The 15,069-nt window shown below is 28.6% G+C and overlaps 1 protein-coding gene across 1 annotated transcript in view; it reads right to left on the reverse strand.

Annotated features, from left to right (window-relative positions):
- The window catches only part of LOC107452961 (cell adhesion molecule Dscam1), a 92,967-nt gene that overhangs the window by 31,386 nt on the left and 46,512 nt on the right, over nt 1-15,069 (reverse strand). The window contains exons 6-11 of the mRNA XM_043045027.2: nt 11,663-11,935; nt 9,235-9,645; nt 7,562-7,729; nt 6,385-6,675; nt 2,183-2,302; nt 904-1,077 (exon numbers count right to left, since the gene is read on the reverse strand). Coding sequence (XP_042900961.1) covers nt 904-1,077; nt 2,183-2,302; nt 6,385-6,675; nt 7,562-7,729; nt 9,235-9,645; nt 11,663-11,935 — 1,437 coding nt within the window. The remainder of the gene's footprint in view (nt 1-903; nt 1,078-2,182; nt 2,303-6,384; nt 6,676-7,561; nt 7,730-9,234; nt 9,646-11,662; nt 11,936-15,069) is intronic.

A 15,069-nucleotide genomic window follows, 5' to 3' on the forward strand; every position in this document is an offset into this window, starting at 1 on the left:
ACATTTGAAATTGTACTTAAAGAGTTTTGACTTCAAAAAGTTTTGACTTCAAAAAGTTTTAAACTCGGCAAACTTTAAAATCTAGAGCTTGGAATTTAAAAAAAACTTAATTTCATGGTATTAAAAAATATATAAAAGATGAAGAAGTTTTTCGAATTAAGTGCTTGAAAATGAAATCAAACACATGAATAAACAAATTTTAACAGTATATATAAAAAAACAAATTCTGTCATAACTAGATACTTTTTTGTCTTTTTCTTTAGATATATCTTTAAAAGTGATATAACTAAAAAATACAGGATTTTAATCAACCTGTATTGAACAGGATCAACCTGTTCAATCAGCACCATTGCACATAAAATAAAAATTTTTATGTGAACGATTCCTAGTAAATGAATGGGCACTGTCGGTGATATAAAATTCAAGGTGAAAAAATTCCGCAAAATTTTGAAACAAATAATGAATCGATGAGGAAGAGTCCCGGACAAGGAATTTAATTGTGAAAAGTGAACGGATGGCTTGTAGATTTGAACATCCTGCTTGTATAAACGGATTATGACAGTAAAAAAACTAAAAAATCAATTTCATGAAACTTTTCCGTTTATCATGAAACGCTTTCCTTTTCCGTACGACAATGTGGGAAATAGACGCAAAATTAAAATTTTTGACTAATATTAGGTTATAGGGGATTGATAGATTGCAGCTAAAGTAATGAAAAAATACTAATAACTGCTTAATTCAGTTGTTTCCATTTTAAAGGGTAAATATTTATTTTTTAATGCAAATAAGCAAATATATTTTATGTCCTAAAGGGAACACAAATTTATTACTGAAATCAAATTATTTATACAAAAATTGAATGTTTCAAACTGTATCATGTTCTAATTACATTTGTTAACTTACTATGCACTGTCAGTTTAACGATTGCGCTAAGTCCCGAACCAACTCCATTGTTAGCTTCACAAAGGTAAAAGCCAGCATCAGAACCTTGGACACTTCGAATGTTCAATGAACCATTCATCAATATATGAATGTGAGAACTACTCACAATTGTGCGAAATTCATCAGGCAGTTCATCTGCAAAAGAGGAAACTTCATTTTTGATACATTCTAAACAATATACATACGTATTTTCTCTGGAAAAATACATACTTTATACATATACGTGAACAAGTTTAGTCTTTAGAAATAGTTTGTAGCGGGTACACTTAATACTTAAAATATATAAATGAGAATAAAATTATCCTAATGTATTTTTTTATAAAAACAATTCAGAGAAAATACCCAGTTGTTTTGTTCTTTTTTACCTCCATTTTATACTTTTTCAGATATTAGATTAACAGTATTCAAAAGCAGTGATTGTTCGATATATAAGTGGTTATTCTCAAAAAATATTACACAATAAGAAAAAATTTGAATAAATTCTTAAAAATCGATGATGACATATAAAACAAATTAACAAAATTCCATATTATTGTTTTTAAACAATTATTATAGTTTTTTTTTGTTTTAAGTTAATTGAATACAACTAATTAATGATTTCATACATTAAACGTGTAACATAACGAAACTGTAATAGCGTAACAAAATATTTTAATGTTTAATTAATTAGAAATATTATATTATTAACACTTTTTTAATGTTTAAATTAAATGAAAATAACTTGTATCACCTTGAACATAGTAAAAACCTCCGGATCAATTTACGGTAAAAAAGTACCGACACACTGGGTACTGATAAATTTCAACATGAAATCCATTTATACCGTGACATGCTGCAGAACAAAAAATCTGATATATCGAAATGTTTATAATAAAATTAATCAATCAAATAGATGTTACTGCTATCATTTTAAGGTAAAAATGGCTTTAATGGTAAATTGGATTTTACGGACGATGTACCAAAAGTGCTGTTACTTTATACAAAAATTTGATCTAGATTTTTTTGACAATATGAAAAGTGAAGAAAATTTTTGTTTTGTGCCTTTCTGTAGATAAATTTCTATAAATATACGAAAATTTGTTTATTGAATTATGTCAAAATAAGAAAAAAGAGAAAGAGTTTCATACAATAGCACCATAAGAGTTTTTTTCAGATTTTTTTCATAAGTTTTAGGCAAATATTTATAAAAAGTAAGTAAAATCGGGTACCTATTGTAGACAATAAATTACTAAATACTCACTTTGAGCCATTTTCCAGCGTACATGTGGTAAAGGAGCACCATCCGCTTGACAATCAATTCTCGCAGGTTTGTTGGCTACGGTTGAAACATCCGTTGGACGCAATATCCACCTTGGAGGCACTAGATAACTCAATATTATTGAAATATTTTATTTATATTTAAAATCCTATTACATTTACGAACAATATAGCTTCAATTAATACACTGTAAAAAAGACTGTGGAATTTACGTATAAAAAACTGCCAGCTGATGTGCTAGTATAAAATCATTAATTTAATAGAATTTTTTTTTATTTCCCATGAGCTGCACAATCAGTCTTCCCCATGAGCAGACCTTGTGCGTTCTCCAGAAGTGGTATCCTCTCTTTCAGGACCCCCACAATGGGTGAGATACCGTTGGCCATGTTAATTTGGACGTCTAGTTTCTGCCACACTAGATGGCAGCACCGTAACTCTATTTGGATGCTAAAGTGCACTAGGAATTTAATTTTGCCGGAAATGCCAAGAGCCAATAAGGCACTCCAGGGATCTTTTACATGCCGCATAATCATACGACATGGTCGTTGAGGATTTTCTGCATCCCGAAAATCCGGTGTCTGGGCCGGGGATCGAACCTGCAGACTTGGGCTCAGAAGGCCGACGTAGAAAAATACTGCTATTTAAAAAACAAATATCTGTTTTTTTTTTAAGATCGTAAGTGTTGCTATTTAAGCAAACAATCTCAGTTGATTTAACAAACAAAAACAGCTAATTTATCAAAAATTCCACAAAATAACTATGCTAGCATTGTGGTTGGTGTGAGCCGATAGCGTCATTCGTATTTACAGTCGAAGCTGTGATTCAAACCTGATATTAAAATTTTATTGAGAAGCGAGCCCTCTGTCTTTTGAACTGCTACAACTCTAGCATATCAATTTGAAGAAAAATAATATTTTTTTAGTTTAAAAGTGTTTCTTGTTCAAATAATATTTAAGTGTAAAAAAATAATAAAACTGTAATAGCCGTGGTAAAATATTTGGCAACTTAACTTACCAAAATATTTAAACTAAAGAATTATAATAATCAGGTTGACTATATATTTGACAATAACATTGAATCGCAGTTTTATTTATATGACGTTCAAAAAAAAAATAGTTGCTGAAAAATATAGTATAGAACAAGTATAGAATATAAAATTGAAATTAATTGAAAAAAATGTAGTTATTGTACTGGTAAGAAAAACTGCATGGCAAAAACTAGAATTTGAAGACTGTAAAAGAAACGGGAATTTTTTACATATCGTGGATAGCGGATAAAAGCAGAAACAGAATATGTATTTTTCTTTTAACAGTTTTTTTTTCAATGAAAAATATGTTTCTCTTCCGAGTAATTTACAGTAATATTTCACATTGCAGGATGTACAATTACAAACCATTCAACCCAGATTAGATAAATTAAAGTGAAAACAACTACTGTTACAGTTTTAACAAACATACAATTTATTATATTCTGTTTTGTTTTTCGATTTTTACAAAAAGTGTAAATAACTTATGCTACACTGGAGGTATGTATTTTTGACAATTATGAATAATGGTAATCTAGATTTTTAATTAGAAAACTAATATATTCTGATAAGAAATCTGAAAAATTGCAAAGATAAATAAAATTTCAGGTGCTTTTAACAGTATTTTAAAAGAATTTTTTTCAGTATGCATTTTAACTGAGGGTATGTATTTTTGTCAATTCTAAATGATGAAAATCGAATTTTTTAATCAGAAAACTAATATATTCTGAATAAAAATTTAAAACATTGCATACACATATAAAATTCCAAAGTATTTATAAAAAGATACTGTTTTTCAAGAAGAAAAAAATAAATAAAATATATTTGCTTTTATTTCAGTGAGTAAAATTACAGTTAGCTGAATATATTTAAAGCATTCATAGTTTCTAAACTGAAAAGCAAAGGCATATAACTCTTTGTATAATATGCATTGTATAATAAGCAACATATACTTTCGTATACGCTATGCAGCACAGCTAAGTCAAAGGAAGAAAGAGCAACTTTAACTGTATAAGTTTCTGGCTTAATGCGTTTACGCTTGAAGAATCTCCGGTCAATATTTTGCCAAGTCATGGAAAATAATTTGAATACACATAAATATGAAAAGTTTTAGTTAGTGTTTCTGCCTGACATCACAAATTCACAAAGATTACGATTGATCGGAATAGTTATAACGAAATGGCGGTTTGCGCTTCAATTTTGCTCGAGACATTTACGGTAGTTAGAAGTAAATAAGGGAGCATAATCATATTATAAATCATTCGTTTTATCAATGTTGTAACAATGTTTGTTTGAAAATGTTAGTTGAGGGCATATTAAGTAAAGTTTTCAAAATTCTTGAGCCGTTTTAATTAATATAGTTTAAACAGTTAAGATTTAAAAAAAAGCGTCTTAAAATAATGGCTGTTGACTGAAATTGTAAATGGTCTGATTATTTCGGCATCTTTAAACACTAGAATGACCTAAACGGTCATTTTGACCACAAGCGAACTTTGAGAGGTGCTATGCCCTAAAAGTATTGTACCAGTTCCCTTGACTTTCGTGACTTTTCCTTACTTTTTATGGTCTTCAAAGGTATTAAAATTTAGTAGGTTTTTTAATAAACGCATAAAATGATGTCTTACCTAGAAATACCGTAGCGGGTAAAATGACTGCTGTAGTGACTTGAGTGTATTACTTGGAAAGATCACATTCTTTCTCCACCATTGCTTATCTATTTTTTTTGATCATGTACTTGACTAAATTCACAAAAAAAAATTTTCCATGAAGAAAATCCCCATCCTGCCAGCTACCACTCACCCATCCATTGTAATTGCTTATGCAGTTCTTTTCTGATAGTTTCAAATTATGAGCTTGTGATTGGCTTATAAAGTTTAAAACAAATTTGTCTTTTCATTCGAGAAATGATAGTTATGTGACAAATTCTAGTTTGTTTTTTATAGTATGAAAACAACTAGTCAAAATATATTCAGTATATGAAAAATAGGCATTAGTAGTTCTAATTTAAAATACGTTTGACTGTGTAACTTGTCATCAAATATTTCTTGATCAGTTTGATATATCTAGAAAAGATACTCAGAGAAGTGACTTGGTGAAAATGTCGTCATGAAACTAATGGGTTCGTTTCTTTGTGAGAACAGAAATTACCCAACATGCATTGTTTCACATCCCTGAAAATTGCTCACTTTTTGAAGAAGAAAAAAGTTTTGCTACAATACGGTTAAATTGAAAGGAAATCCAACCTATTAGCAGAGCTAAAGCTAACTTATACTTGCTTTAATAATTATTCGAATAAGGAACTCAAAAATAATTACTATAAGCCGCTTTTAATCTAAAAAAATGCCCGTATCATAAGCAATATTCATAACTGTGAAAGTGTAAATATAGTATTTAATCATACAAAACTTTCTGAAAAAACAACCTTTTAAATTCTGCCAACAGCAGCTTGGATATGCTCGATCAAATAAAACTTTTCTATGCTGCACGAGGGATTTATAGAATATGGTCAGTTTTGATTTTTCAAACTTCCTAGATATTGCAGCTAAAAATTCGTGATTTTTTTTAATGAGAGAAACACATCTCAAATTTCTCGAAAGTGCTTTATTTTGAGTTTTCCCAGCATATTGACTTTTGCCCCTTTGACTTTTCTGAAATTACATTAAAATGTCACGAAATTTTCATTAGCAACTTTAATTTCAAATGATGTGCTAATGCCTAGAAAAATATGTAATTGATTAATAATTATATTATTTTTCAATGAAAGAGAAATACTTTTTTTTATGTAATAACTGATCGTTATCATATAAAATACTGCAAAATTTGAGTTGAAAATCAAATATGTATCATTATTTTCTCATTGCAGTCAATATGACCGCATTGATCGTTCCAAGTAGGTAAAAATTTCAGTCCTACTAGTGTTAAAATGTTGCGTTCCTTCATTACGACAGAAGTGCTAAAATTATATATGGGCAGACATTATTTCATGTAACAATATAATAAATAAAAAAATATATGTTTCGATTACTATTAAGGAAAGCTTTTATGGTTTGGCTTGTTATGTATTTTATTTTATAACATTCAATTACAGATAAAACCACTTATTTAAAATTTAAAACAATGTAAAACTCCAAAAATTCGTTTTGTAGAGGGTTTTCTCTTACCTTTAACAGTAAGAACAGCACTACTTGATCCAGAAGCAACATCATTTGTTACAACGCATGTGTAGTTTCCATTATGCATATGAGTGAGATTTTTGAAAGTCAAGATTGAAATTGACCCATCCTCTTCCTGTAATATATTGACGTTTAGCTTGTGTTCTTCAATCCGTCGTCCATCTTTAAGCCATCTTGTTGTTAATGGACCATCCCCACCTAATACAATGCAGTTGGCTACCGTTCTCATTCCTTCGTGTAAGTTGTCTTTAAATGAAAAGAGAGCCACTTTTGGTCCAGCTGCAAGAAAGTTAATGATCTTAAAAAAATTATATTTATATATATCATATACTCTACACATTAACAAACATTTGGATTAAAAGTAACAACATTTTTGTAAGAATTTTGTAAGAATTTTGTTAAAATTGTCTTCATACTTTTATACTTTTACTTATTTATTTATTATTATTCATAGAAAATTATGTTTCTTTTCCTTTCACTGAAATGTGGCGACAATACTTTGAAATAATGGTTTATTTGCATAAAATTGTCTGAAGAGAGGTCATTTTATGGAGGCCATTCAAGGTATAAAATATTTTCAATTAATTTAATAGAAAGGTTTATAATCAAATTAAGAAAAAACTGCTTTTTTTAATTTTCGTTATTTACCCAATTTTGCGTTTACTCAGGTATAGAGCACTTGTCTCTAAAGGTGATGACCCAAGTTCGAGAACCAGCTGCAGCCAGTTGATGCAAATTCTGCTCTTGTATCGCACCAGCCACGGTGCTGACGTAAAATATAATCAGTAGTAGACTGATCATGGGTCAGAATCCCCAGTCATATGACAAATCGTGGAAGGTTAGCGGGTTAGCTCATTCACTCCATCAAAAAGTCCTCCACAGAGGCTTGTTTATCCCAATGCTTGATAAAGGTGAACCCTTGTCTTCCAGGTTTGGTTAAAAACTACAAGGCTACGGGGTTGAACATTGATAGTTGAATAGGGTTAGCTATACAACGCTATAAAATATTTATAAGGCACGTATCCTATTTGTATTAAAATAGTTACTAAAATTAATTATCACGCTTTCGATGTGTTAACCCCCTGATAAAAGTTGCAAGAAGCGTGATTATTTTCTATAGATTGATTAACGGATATGGTAATTTGCAGTAAAAAGAAAAATTTACCTCGTATATCAAGACGAAATGTTTGCACTACAGGTTGAACTCTTTCATTGCTTGAACTAACTTCGCAACTGTATAATCCTTTGTCCTCCTCATGGTGTACCTCAGTGATAAGAAATGTACCATTTGGGAAAACTCGTTGACGCTGATTAAGAGGTAGAGGAATATTGTCTGAAATCAAACTATATATTCTTACTTTTTTTTCTCAGTTTGAAACTTAAATTCGAAACAAGAGAATAAATGTGTAAAGTTAAAGTATCCTACTGAGTAATAAAACGCGTAAGAATCGAAATATATTGTTACGACATAAGAATAGACAACAGAAATATTTCATTGTGAATTCCTGAGGAAAGGCGTTTGCTTTTGGATATATATATATATATATATATATATATATATATATATATATANTACCTTCTTAAATCTTTTAATATCATCTGTAATTTGGTTCTGAATAATCTGTATCACAAGACTGAATTAACTATCTATCATTGTGAGATTAACTATCATTGTGAGATTTTAAATTTAAGTTCTTGTGTACAAATTTCATCTGTTATAGTTTATATACTTGTGTATCATAAAATCTACTTGTTTAGTCTTCACCCTTGGTAAATTTGATTTGTACCTGGCAAAATGACATATTTTTTCATTAAAAAGTAAATTTCAATTCTAACTGAATTTTTATGTATATATATATATATGCGTGTGTGTGTATTTAAACAATAAAAATTTCAAATTCAATTACTTTTCGTAAAAGAAACGCATGTTTTATTTAAATGCATGCGTACATATGAAATTGATAGAAGTTTTCTGTTAAAAAAAAAAGAAACTGCCTAAGAGAATATTTTACTTTACTTTAAGATAAGATTTTACTTAAGTTTTTGAATAATCATAAATCATCAGTTTTCCCTCCATTTTGCGAGGCAAAACGCTTTAAATAGTTGACTATATTGCAAATTTACAATCCTATTAGTATCTATTAGTGGACTCTAATGACTCTCTCTTTATTTTGGAGATTTCTCTCTTGGTTGCAGTTGGTTGCAATTGTAATGCAAGCTTTTATTTCTCTTAAAATTTGTTACCTGAGCTAAACAAACTTTAAAAATTAAGTTTCTTTTTATTTACTTAAGAAATTGCAAAGCAGAAGAGTCGGTCGTTAAAAACCTCTGGATTGGAAAATCACAACCCGGTTGATAATAACAGGCTGAGCATAACAGGTTCAGTACAACAGGCTAAGCCCTGAATTTCAGCAAATTTCATGTTCTTTCAGAAGTAAAATTATTGAAGGGAAAAAGACAAACCAAAAGACTTTTGAAGCAATAGTTTTTAGCGACATTGTGTTTGAAACACAAGAAATTAATTCTGATGATTTTCTTCAATTTTTTTAAATCATTTTTGTTCTTATACAAGCAAAACCTTTCACAATTGTTAAAATGTATCCATTACCTTGCTCAAAATGACGTGTTCACTTGCTAAAACTAAAAGGATAATAATTAATAGTTGTAAAAATGTTTTTATTAAATTTTAAAAAAATATTGTCTATCTATTGTTTGAAGCAAATACATACATCAGCTTTTAAAGAGTTTTAAATTTTTTCGACATTTATAAAGCACTTCCTAGATTGGTAAATTTAAATTAATACACTTAAAACTGACATAAGATATTAGTTATTATACCTCTCTTCCATTTTATGACATCAAATGGATATCCACCAAATGGACAGGTCATCGCATATCCAGCTCCAGCCAATGCGGTCACATTATCTAATGGCCTTACGAATAGCAGTCCAAATACATTTAAGCGCTTAGAATGCATCACTTGACCAGCATCATTGATCGCCTCACATGTGTACAGTCCGCTATCTTTAACGTCTACAGATGTAAAATTGACGTAACTTGTTACGGCATTTTCAGAACTTAGATAAGTGCTTACTAAAATTCCTGGACGAGTTGCTACCGGCCAAATTCGATCAAGAAGCCAACGAATACGAGGTTCGGGATTTCCTGTTGCAATGCAGGTTAAAGATACGAAACTTCCAGAACGAACAGTCATTTCAGGGAAGAATGATTTGAGCTTTGGTGCTAAATCTGTAAATCAGTAATGCAATATTAAAATATATTTTATGTATTATATTGATTTCAAGTTCAGAAATATATAACTATATGTAATAAAAATTACACAGCAAAAACCATTAATACACTTAATTAAAGTTATAGTTAAGTGTATAAATATAAATAAAGGAACGGACTTTATTAGATAATAACAATCTCCTTAAATAAAAATTACAAATTAGTCTTGATGAAACAATTAAACATGAAACAAATCGTTTGTTTATTTTAATTTTTTACTACTATTAAATCAAAATTTTTATACCATTTAAATAAAATTACATTAAATTTTAAATAAATGTTTCATTGTTTCTGCCCTTATTAATCTTCACACAAATACACTGTCAAAAAATGGATACTCAAATTTCCCTAAACATTCTTCGTTTTTAACGATACTGTTTCCAGGTATGGATGTTTTGTCACAATTATCGTCACTTTTTCGAGGAAACGAATTTCGCCAAAAGTAAAGAAATATTTCGTCATTCTAGTTAACAATCTCCCACAATGTAGTGCGGTGAGGATCCGATTTCAGGAAACAGTTCTGTCATTTATTTGATAGTTCGCGATATGTCATAAATCAATATTAAATAATTTTCAAAATAAACGAAATCCAGCTAAATGATTGTTGAATCGTTGAAACTGAGAGTTTTGCTTCTAAGTGTGTAGAAGTAAATAGTATTTACTCCTTACATTTTACTATCGATGCTATTTTCTAAATCTATGAAAAAATTTGCTAATAGGATCCTATCTTGCTTGATCATTATTACGTCATTCCATCATTAAAAACCAACAAGTTAAAGCTAGCAAAATTATTATTACGAAATATGCTTTTCTTAAACTGTATACTTTATGTGTCTAAAGTGTAATTTTTTTCACAATTAGGCATTATTATCATTTTTAGGGCGATTATTAATAGAGTAGCACTTAGATCACATCTACAAAATCATCTATGGAGGATATTGTTGGGGTTAGAAAATTGTTAATCCTTTGTTTTAAATGTGTTTGTGGTGTAAAATTAACAATTACTATTTTATGAAGTAAAAAAATGCAGTAATCACCTTATTCTCATTTTATTAAATGTTTTAAGCAGTTATTGAGAAACAATCCAATTAATGATTCCAAATAGATTAAGTTTGCAGCGAGAAAAAATTTTATGGATAATACATAATTATAAAAAATTAAATGGAACATTTATTTCATTTCCTATGACAAAATTGGTAAATGTTTTTTATTTAATATTTTGATTGAAAGGCAAAAAAAATCATTTGCTCAAGTAGGAAAGTTCTAAGTATTTAAGTATCAAATATGATAACAGGGAAGATATGATACTACAAATCCAATCATAGCATTCTAAGAAATTCAAAATACTTTATATGTTTTATTAGTTAAGTAAAGTATGTGATTATTAGTAAAATAAATTACGTAGATGAAACATTATACAGAAAGAGAACACTGCAAGTGATTCCGGATAAAATTACGGTATAAAGTAATGGCACTTTGGGGGTATCATTCATGAATCATAAAATCCTTTTCACGTTAAAACTAAATTGTATCGTAAAATATTATATAGTAATTTTTATGGTAATACTTATTTACTTAAAGGGATTTTAGGGTAAAAAGTATGGTATGTCAGATTTTTTTCCGTAATATGTTCCATCAATAATGAATTTAGCCGTAAAATGTACCGGCAATCTGAGTATCGGTGTTTTTTACCTCAATTTGACCCGGAATATTTAATAGTGTAATAATTTCACTACGTTTTAAATTAACGACACCTAATTTACAACAAGGAGAATCACCAAAAACATATGTAATATGTTTCTTTCATCATAGGCATCACAAAATATTTGTAAAGATATTTAAAAGAAACCACTGTAAAATAAATTTAAAATATTCCATTAACTAATAACTGAATAAACCATATCTTTACTTTAAATACAAACATATTTAAAACATTTTTATTCTGAGGAAACTAGTTCGATATTTTTCTTCTCACCTCCGATCAATAACCTAGCTGAAGACTGAACTGAGTGAGACTCTCTATAAACAAAGCATTGATACATTCCAGAGTCTTGCCTCTTGAGCTGTCTTAGTTGTACCACAAACTGAGAAGGAAAAAATACACTTGGATTCGATGACGACAGTAATTCCATGTCCTTCCTCCAAACGACTGATCTCACAGGACTTCCTGACACGTTACAATTGAATGTCGCTGTCCGTCCTACATCCATTCGTAATTCTTTGGGTGTTACTGTCACTTGCAGAGGTTCTATTGAAAATATTTATTTGTGGTAAGGTACACTTGTAAGAATTTTATAAACTATTCTGTTTGAAAAATGACGTTAATTGGTACATAAAAAATACTTTGTATAATTTCAGGAAATAAACAATTCTAGATTGGTCTGTATAATTTTATAAACGGACAATAATAAGGAATTAAAACTATAAGTCTTGAAAATTCTAGATTATTTAATGTGTTCATTAACTTAACTGTCCATGTAATGTGTCAAACTTAGCTTCTAAAATGAGTCATATTATTGTAAAAAAAAAAATACCTGCTAAACGTTGATTACACAAATATATATTTAAAAACTGATTTGTCGAGTTTGGTTTCAAAAAACATTCAATTTTAATGTAACTTTAATACCGTATCCAGCTAAACCATAATTTTGTGAACAAATTATTGCTAACACAGTTTTCAGAAGTTATAATTGGAATAATTTCACCGATTACATTTTTAAAATTTTTTTACACATTATGATTTTAGCAATTTTTCGCAAATTACTATAACTTAGTTGATATAAGTTTTAAGTTAAATAGTAATTTTTTACTTTTACTAAGGCGACTTTTAGGAAGAAATGTCATGCCATAATACACCTATGCATCATTCATAAATAGTCTTTTTTGTTCAAATACACTAAATAAATCCTTAGGTAATTAAGTAGTAAGCATTCATGTAGAAAAACATGAAGAAAAAAAATTCTGCTGTAATTACAGTACTGTATGGTAATGACATTTCTAATAAAAAAAATCTAGTTCATAAAAGCAAAACCATTTATCTGGTTATTTCATTATCTGGTAAACATACATCCGGTATTTAAACCATACATCCGGTATTTAAACCATTCATCTGGCAATCTTTTTTTTCATATCGTATTGATTTGCAAGAAATACAAAATAAATACAAAACTGAAAAAACAAATTAACCGAATAAGTGATTCTTAAGCCATGCTTTAAAGTTGTATGATAAAATTACCAGATTTTACCACATTTACCAAAGTTGATCACATATTATAAAGCTGTGTTTTATTGCGAATTTTACCAAAATCATTTCTAAAGCACTTTGGTAAAAAATAGCAAGGTTTTTGGATTTCCAGTGGAGCCAGAAGCGTAATAAATTTTACTAGTTCTGGGAGTTTTCAAACGTAATTACTTTAAATGTATGGTTCATTCAAACACTTTATCAAGTTTTAAACAAATTTAATCAAAAGTATGGTTCTCGGTTATACTAATTTTTCTGAGAATCTATTATCAAACGAGAGCTTGATAAGAACTTCAAATTGAAAAGAAATATTTAGTGGATATTTGCATGAAAATGACCCATCTTCAAATAGGAGTGCTAAGCAATAAGGTAAATACGTGTTTTGTGATTATTATTTCTACATTTTATTTGCTCTTCTTTTTTGAGGAAAAAATCCTTATATTTCTAAATACTACAGTTTGTTAACTAATTTTTTTTTTAAAAATAATAAATAGCAACTAAAAGATACCAATTTATTTAGTTAAGTGGCATATATTTAAATGAATACCTAAGATTTTTTAAAATTACAAAAAAAATATACCGATTTCTTTAAATGGTGGCAATATTTTTGTTTTACCGTGCGACACATTTGCAAACATAACAAATTCAGAGCATTCATTCTGAAAAATTTTACACAAAACACTCAAGTAATTTTTTAAAGTAATTCCTTGTAAATTTTGGATTCAGAATGTATTTAAAAAATATTAGATAAAATATTGCAATAGTTTAAAATATGGTGTACGCATACAGAGAGACAAAATAAAATATTTAGAAATAAATAACGTTTAAAATCGTTTTTTGTGAACAGCTAAATTCCAAAATATTTTAAATAAGGCCTTTTAAGGAAACATGTCAAATAATGCTTTTATTTTGTTTAAAGTCTCGCCTTTAACAAGCAATAAGTTTTTAAAAAATCTAACCATTATTTTGGTTTTCCGCTTCTTTTCTTTTCATTTCAACTCCTTTCGTTGTTTGAGGATTGAAATAGCTTACAGTTTCATATATATTGCTAAATTCCATGCCTAAACACTTGAAAGCGTTTTGTTCCAAGTTACACATAATAAAATATTTTTAGATTGCACAGATGTTTTTGATAATAAGTACTTTTGACATTCAATGTCTTTATTCAAAAAAAAATTCTGTTATCATGGGAAAGATTTCTTAGAAATATTTGACAAAAGATTTTATTTTATCTAAGATGGAAAAATATTTCTGTAAATACAGATACAAACAGGCATCAGCATTTTTATGAAACCAAAGAATTGTTATTCAGTTTCTATTCTGTTCCCAAATGCCTTTTTTAGCATTTGAGACGTATGACCTTTTAAACTGCCATATCTATTTTTGTACTTTTGAAAAATATGTTTAGACGTAAGCACTTTACAATTTATTTTAAAAGTAAAAATATCGAAGTTAATTATTGTTGTTATGATTTACAGAAAAAATTAACTGTAAGCAAAAGTAGTGATTATAAAAAATGTACTATCATTATATTCGTGCTAAAATTGATACTGATTGTGCAATATTTGAGTTTCAAAAACCAGACACAGATATGCTTGGCCACACTATAGGCGCTAAAAACTAAGAGGGACAGTGAAAAAAAATTATAAAAAAGAATGCATATTTAGAATTATATTTAGAAAACCATGGAAGTACTTTGGGAAATATTTTTTTTCATTTAAAGTTAAACAATAATTTATATATATTATGTCAATTACTTAATAAAATATATTTGCTTTTATATTCCACAAAGCATGATACCAGAAAACATCAACGAGAAGCAATATAAAAGCTTTTCAACTAAAATTATTGAGTACCCAATAATGTTTTTCATAATTCAGATAGTTCTAGTAAATGAGTATCTCGATTTCTAATATGTGGTTCTGTGAATATGTGGTCAAATTTTAATTTAGCAAATCACCCAATGCTAGTAGCACGATTTCATGTAGATCGCGTTGTACGGCAACGCAATAGTTGGTTTTGAACTTTTTTTTTGCATTGTTTGAAATATTAATAGAAGGATTGTCCTAATGAAAAGTTTGAACATCAAAATGCAATAATAATAGCGAAGTTCTTATTCGGAGATGTTAAGATGTATGCAC

This window comes from Parasteatoda tepidariorum, chromosome 8, assembly GCF_043381705.1.
Source record: "Parasteatoda tepidariorum isolate YZ-2023 chromosome 8, CAS_Ptep_4.0, whole genome shotgun sequence".
In the NCBI taxonomy this organism is placed as follows: Eukaryota; Metazoa; Arthropoda; class Arachnida; order Araneae; family Theridiidae; genus Parasteatoda; species Parasteatoda tepidariorum.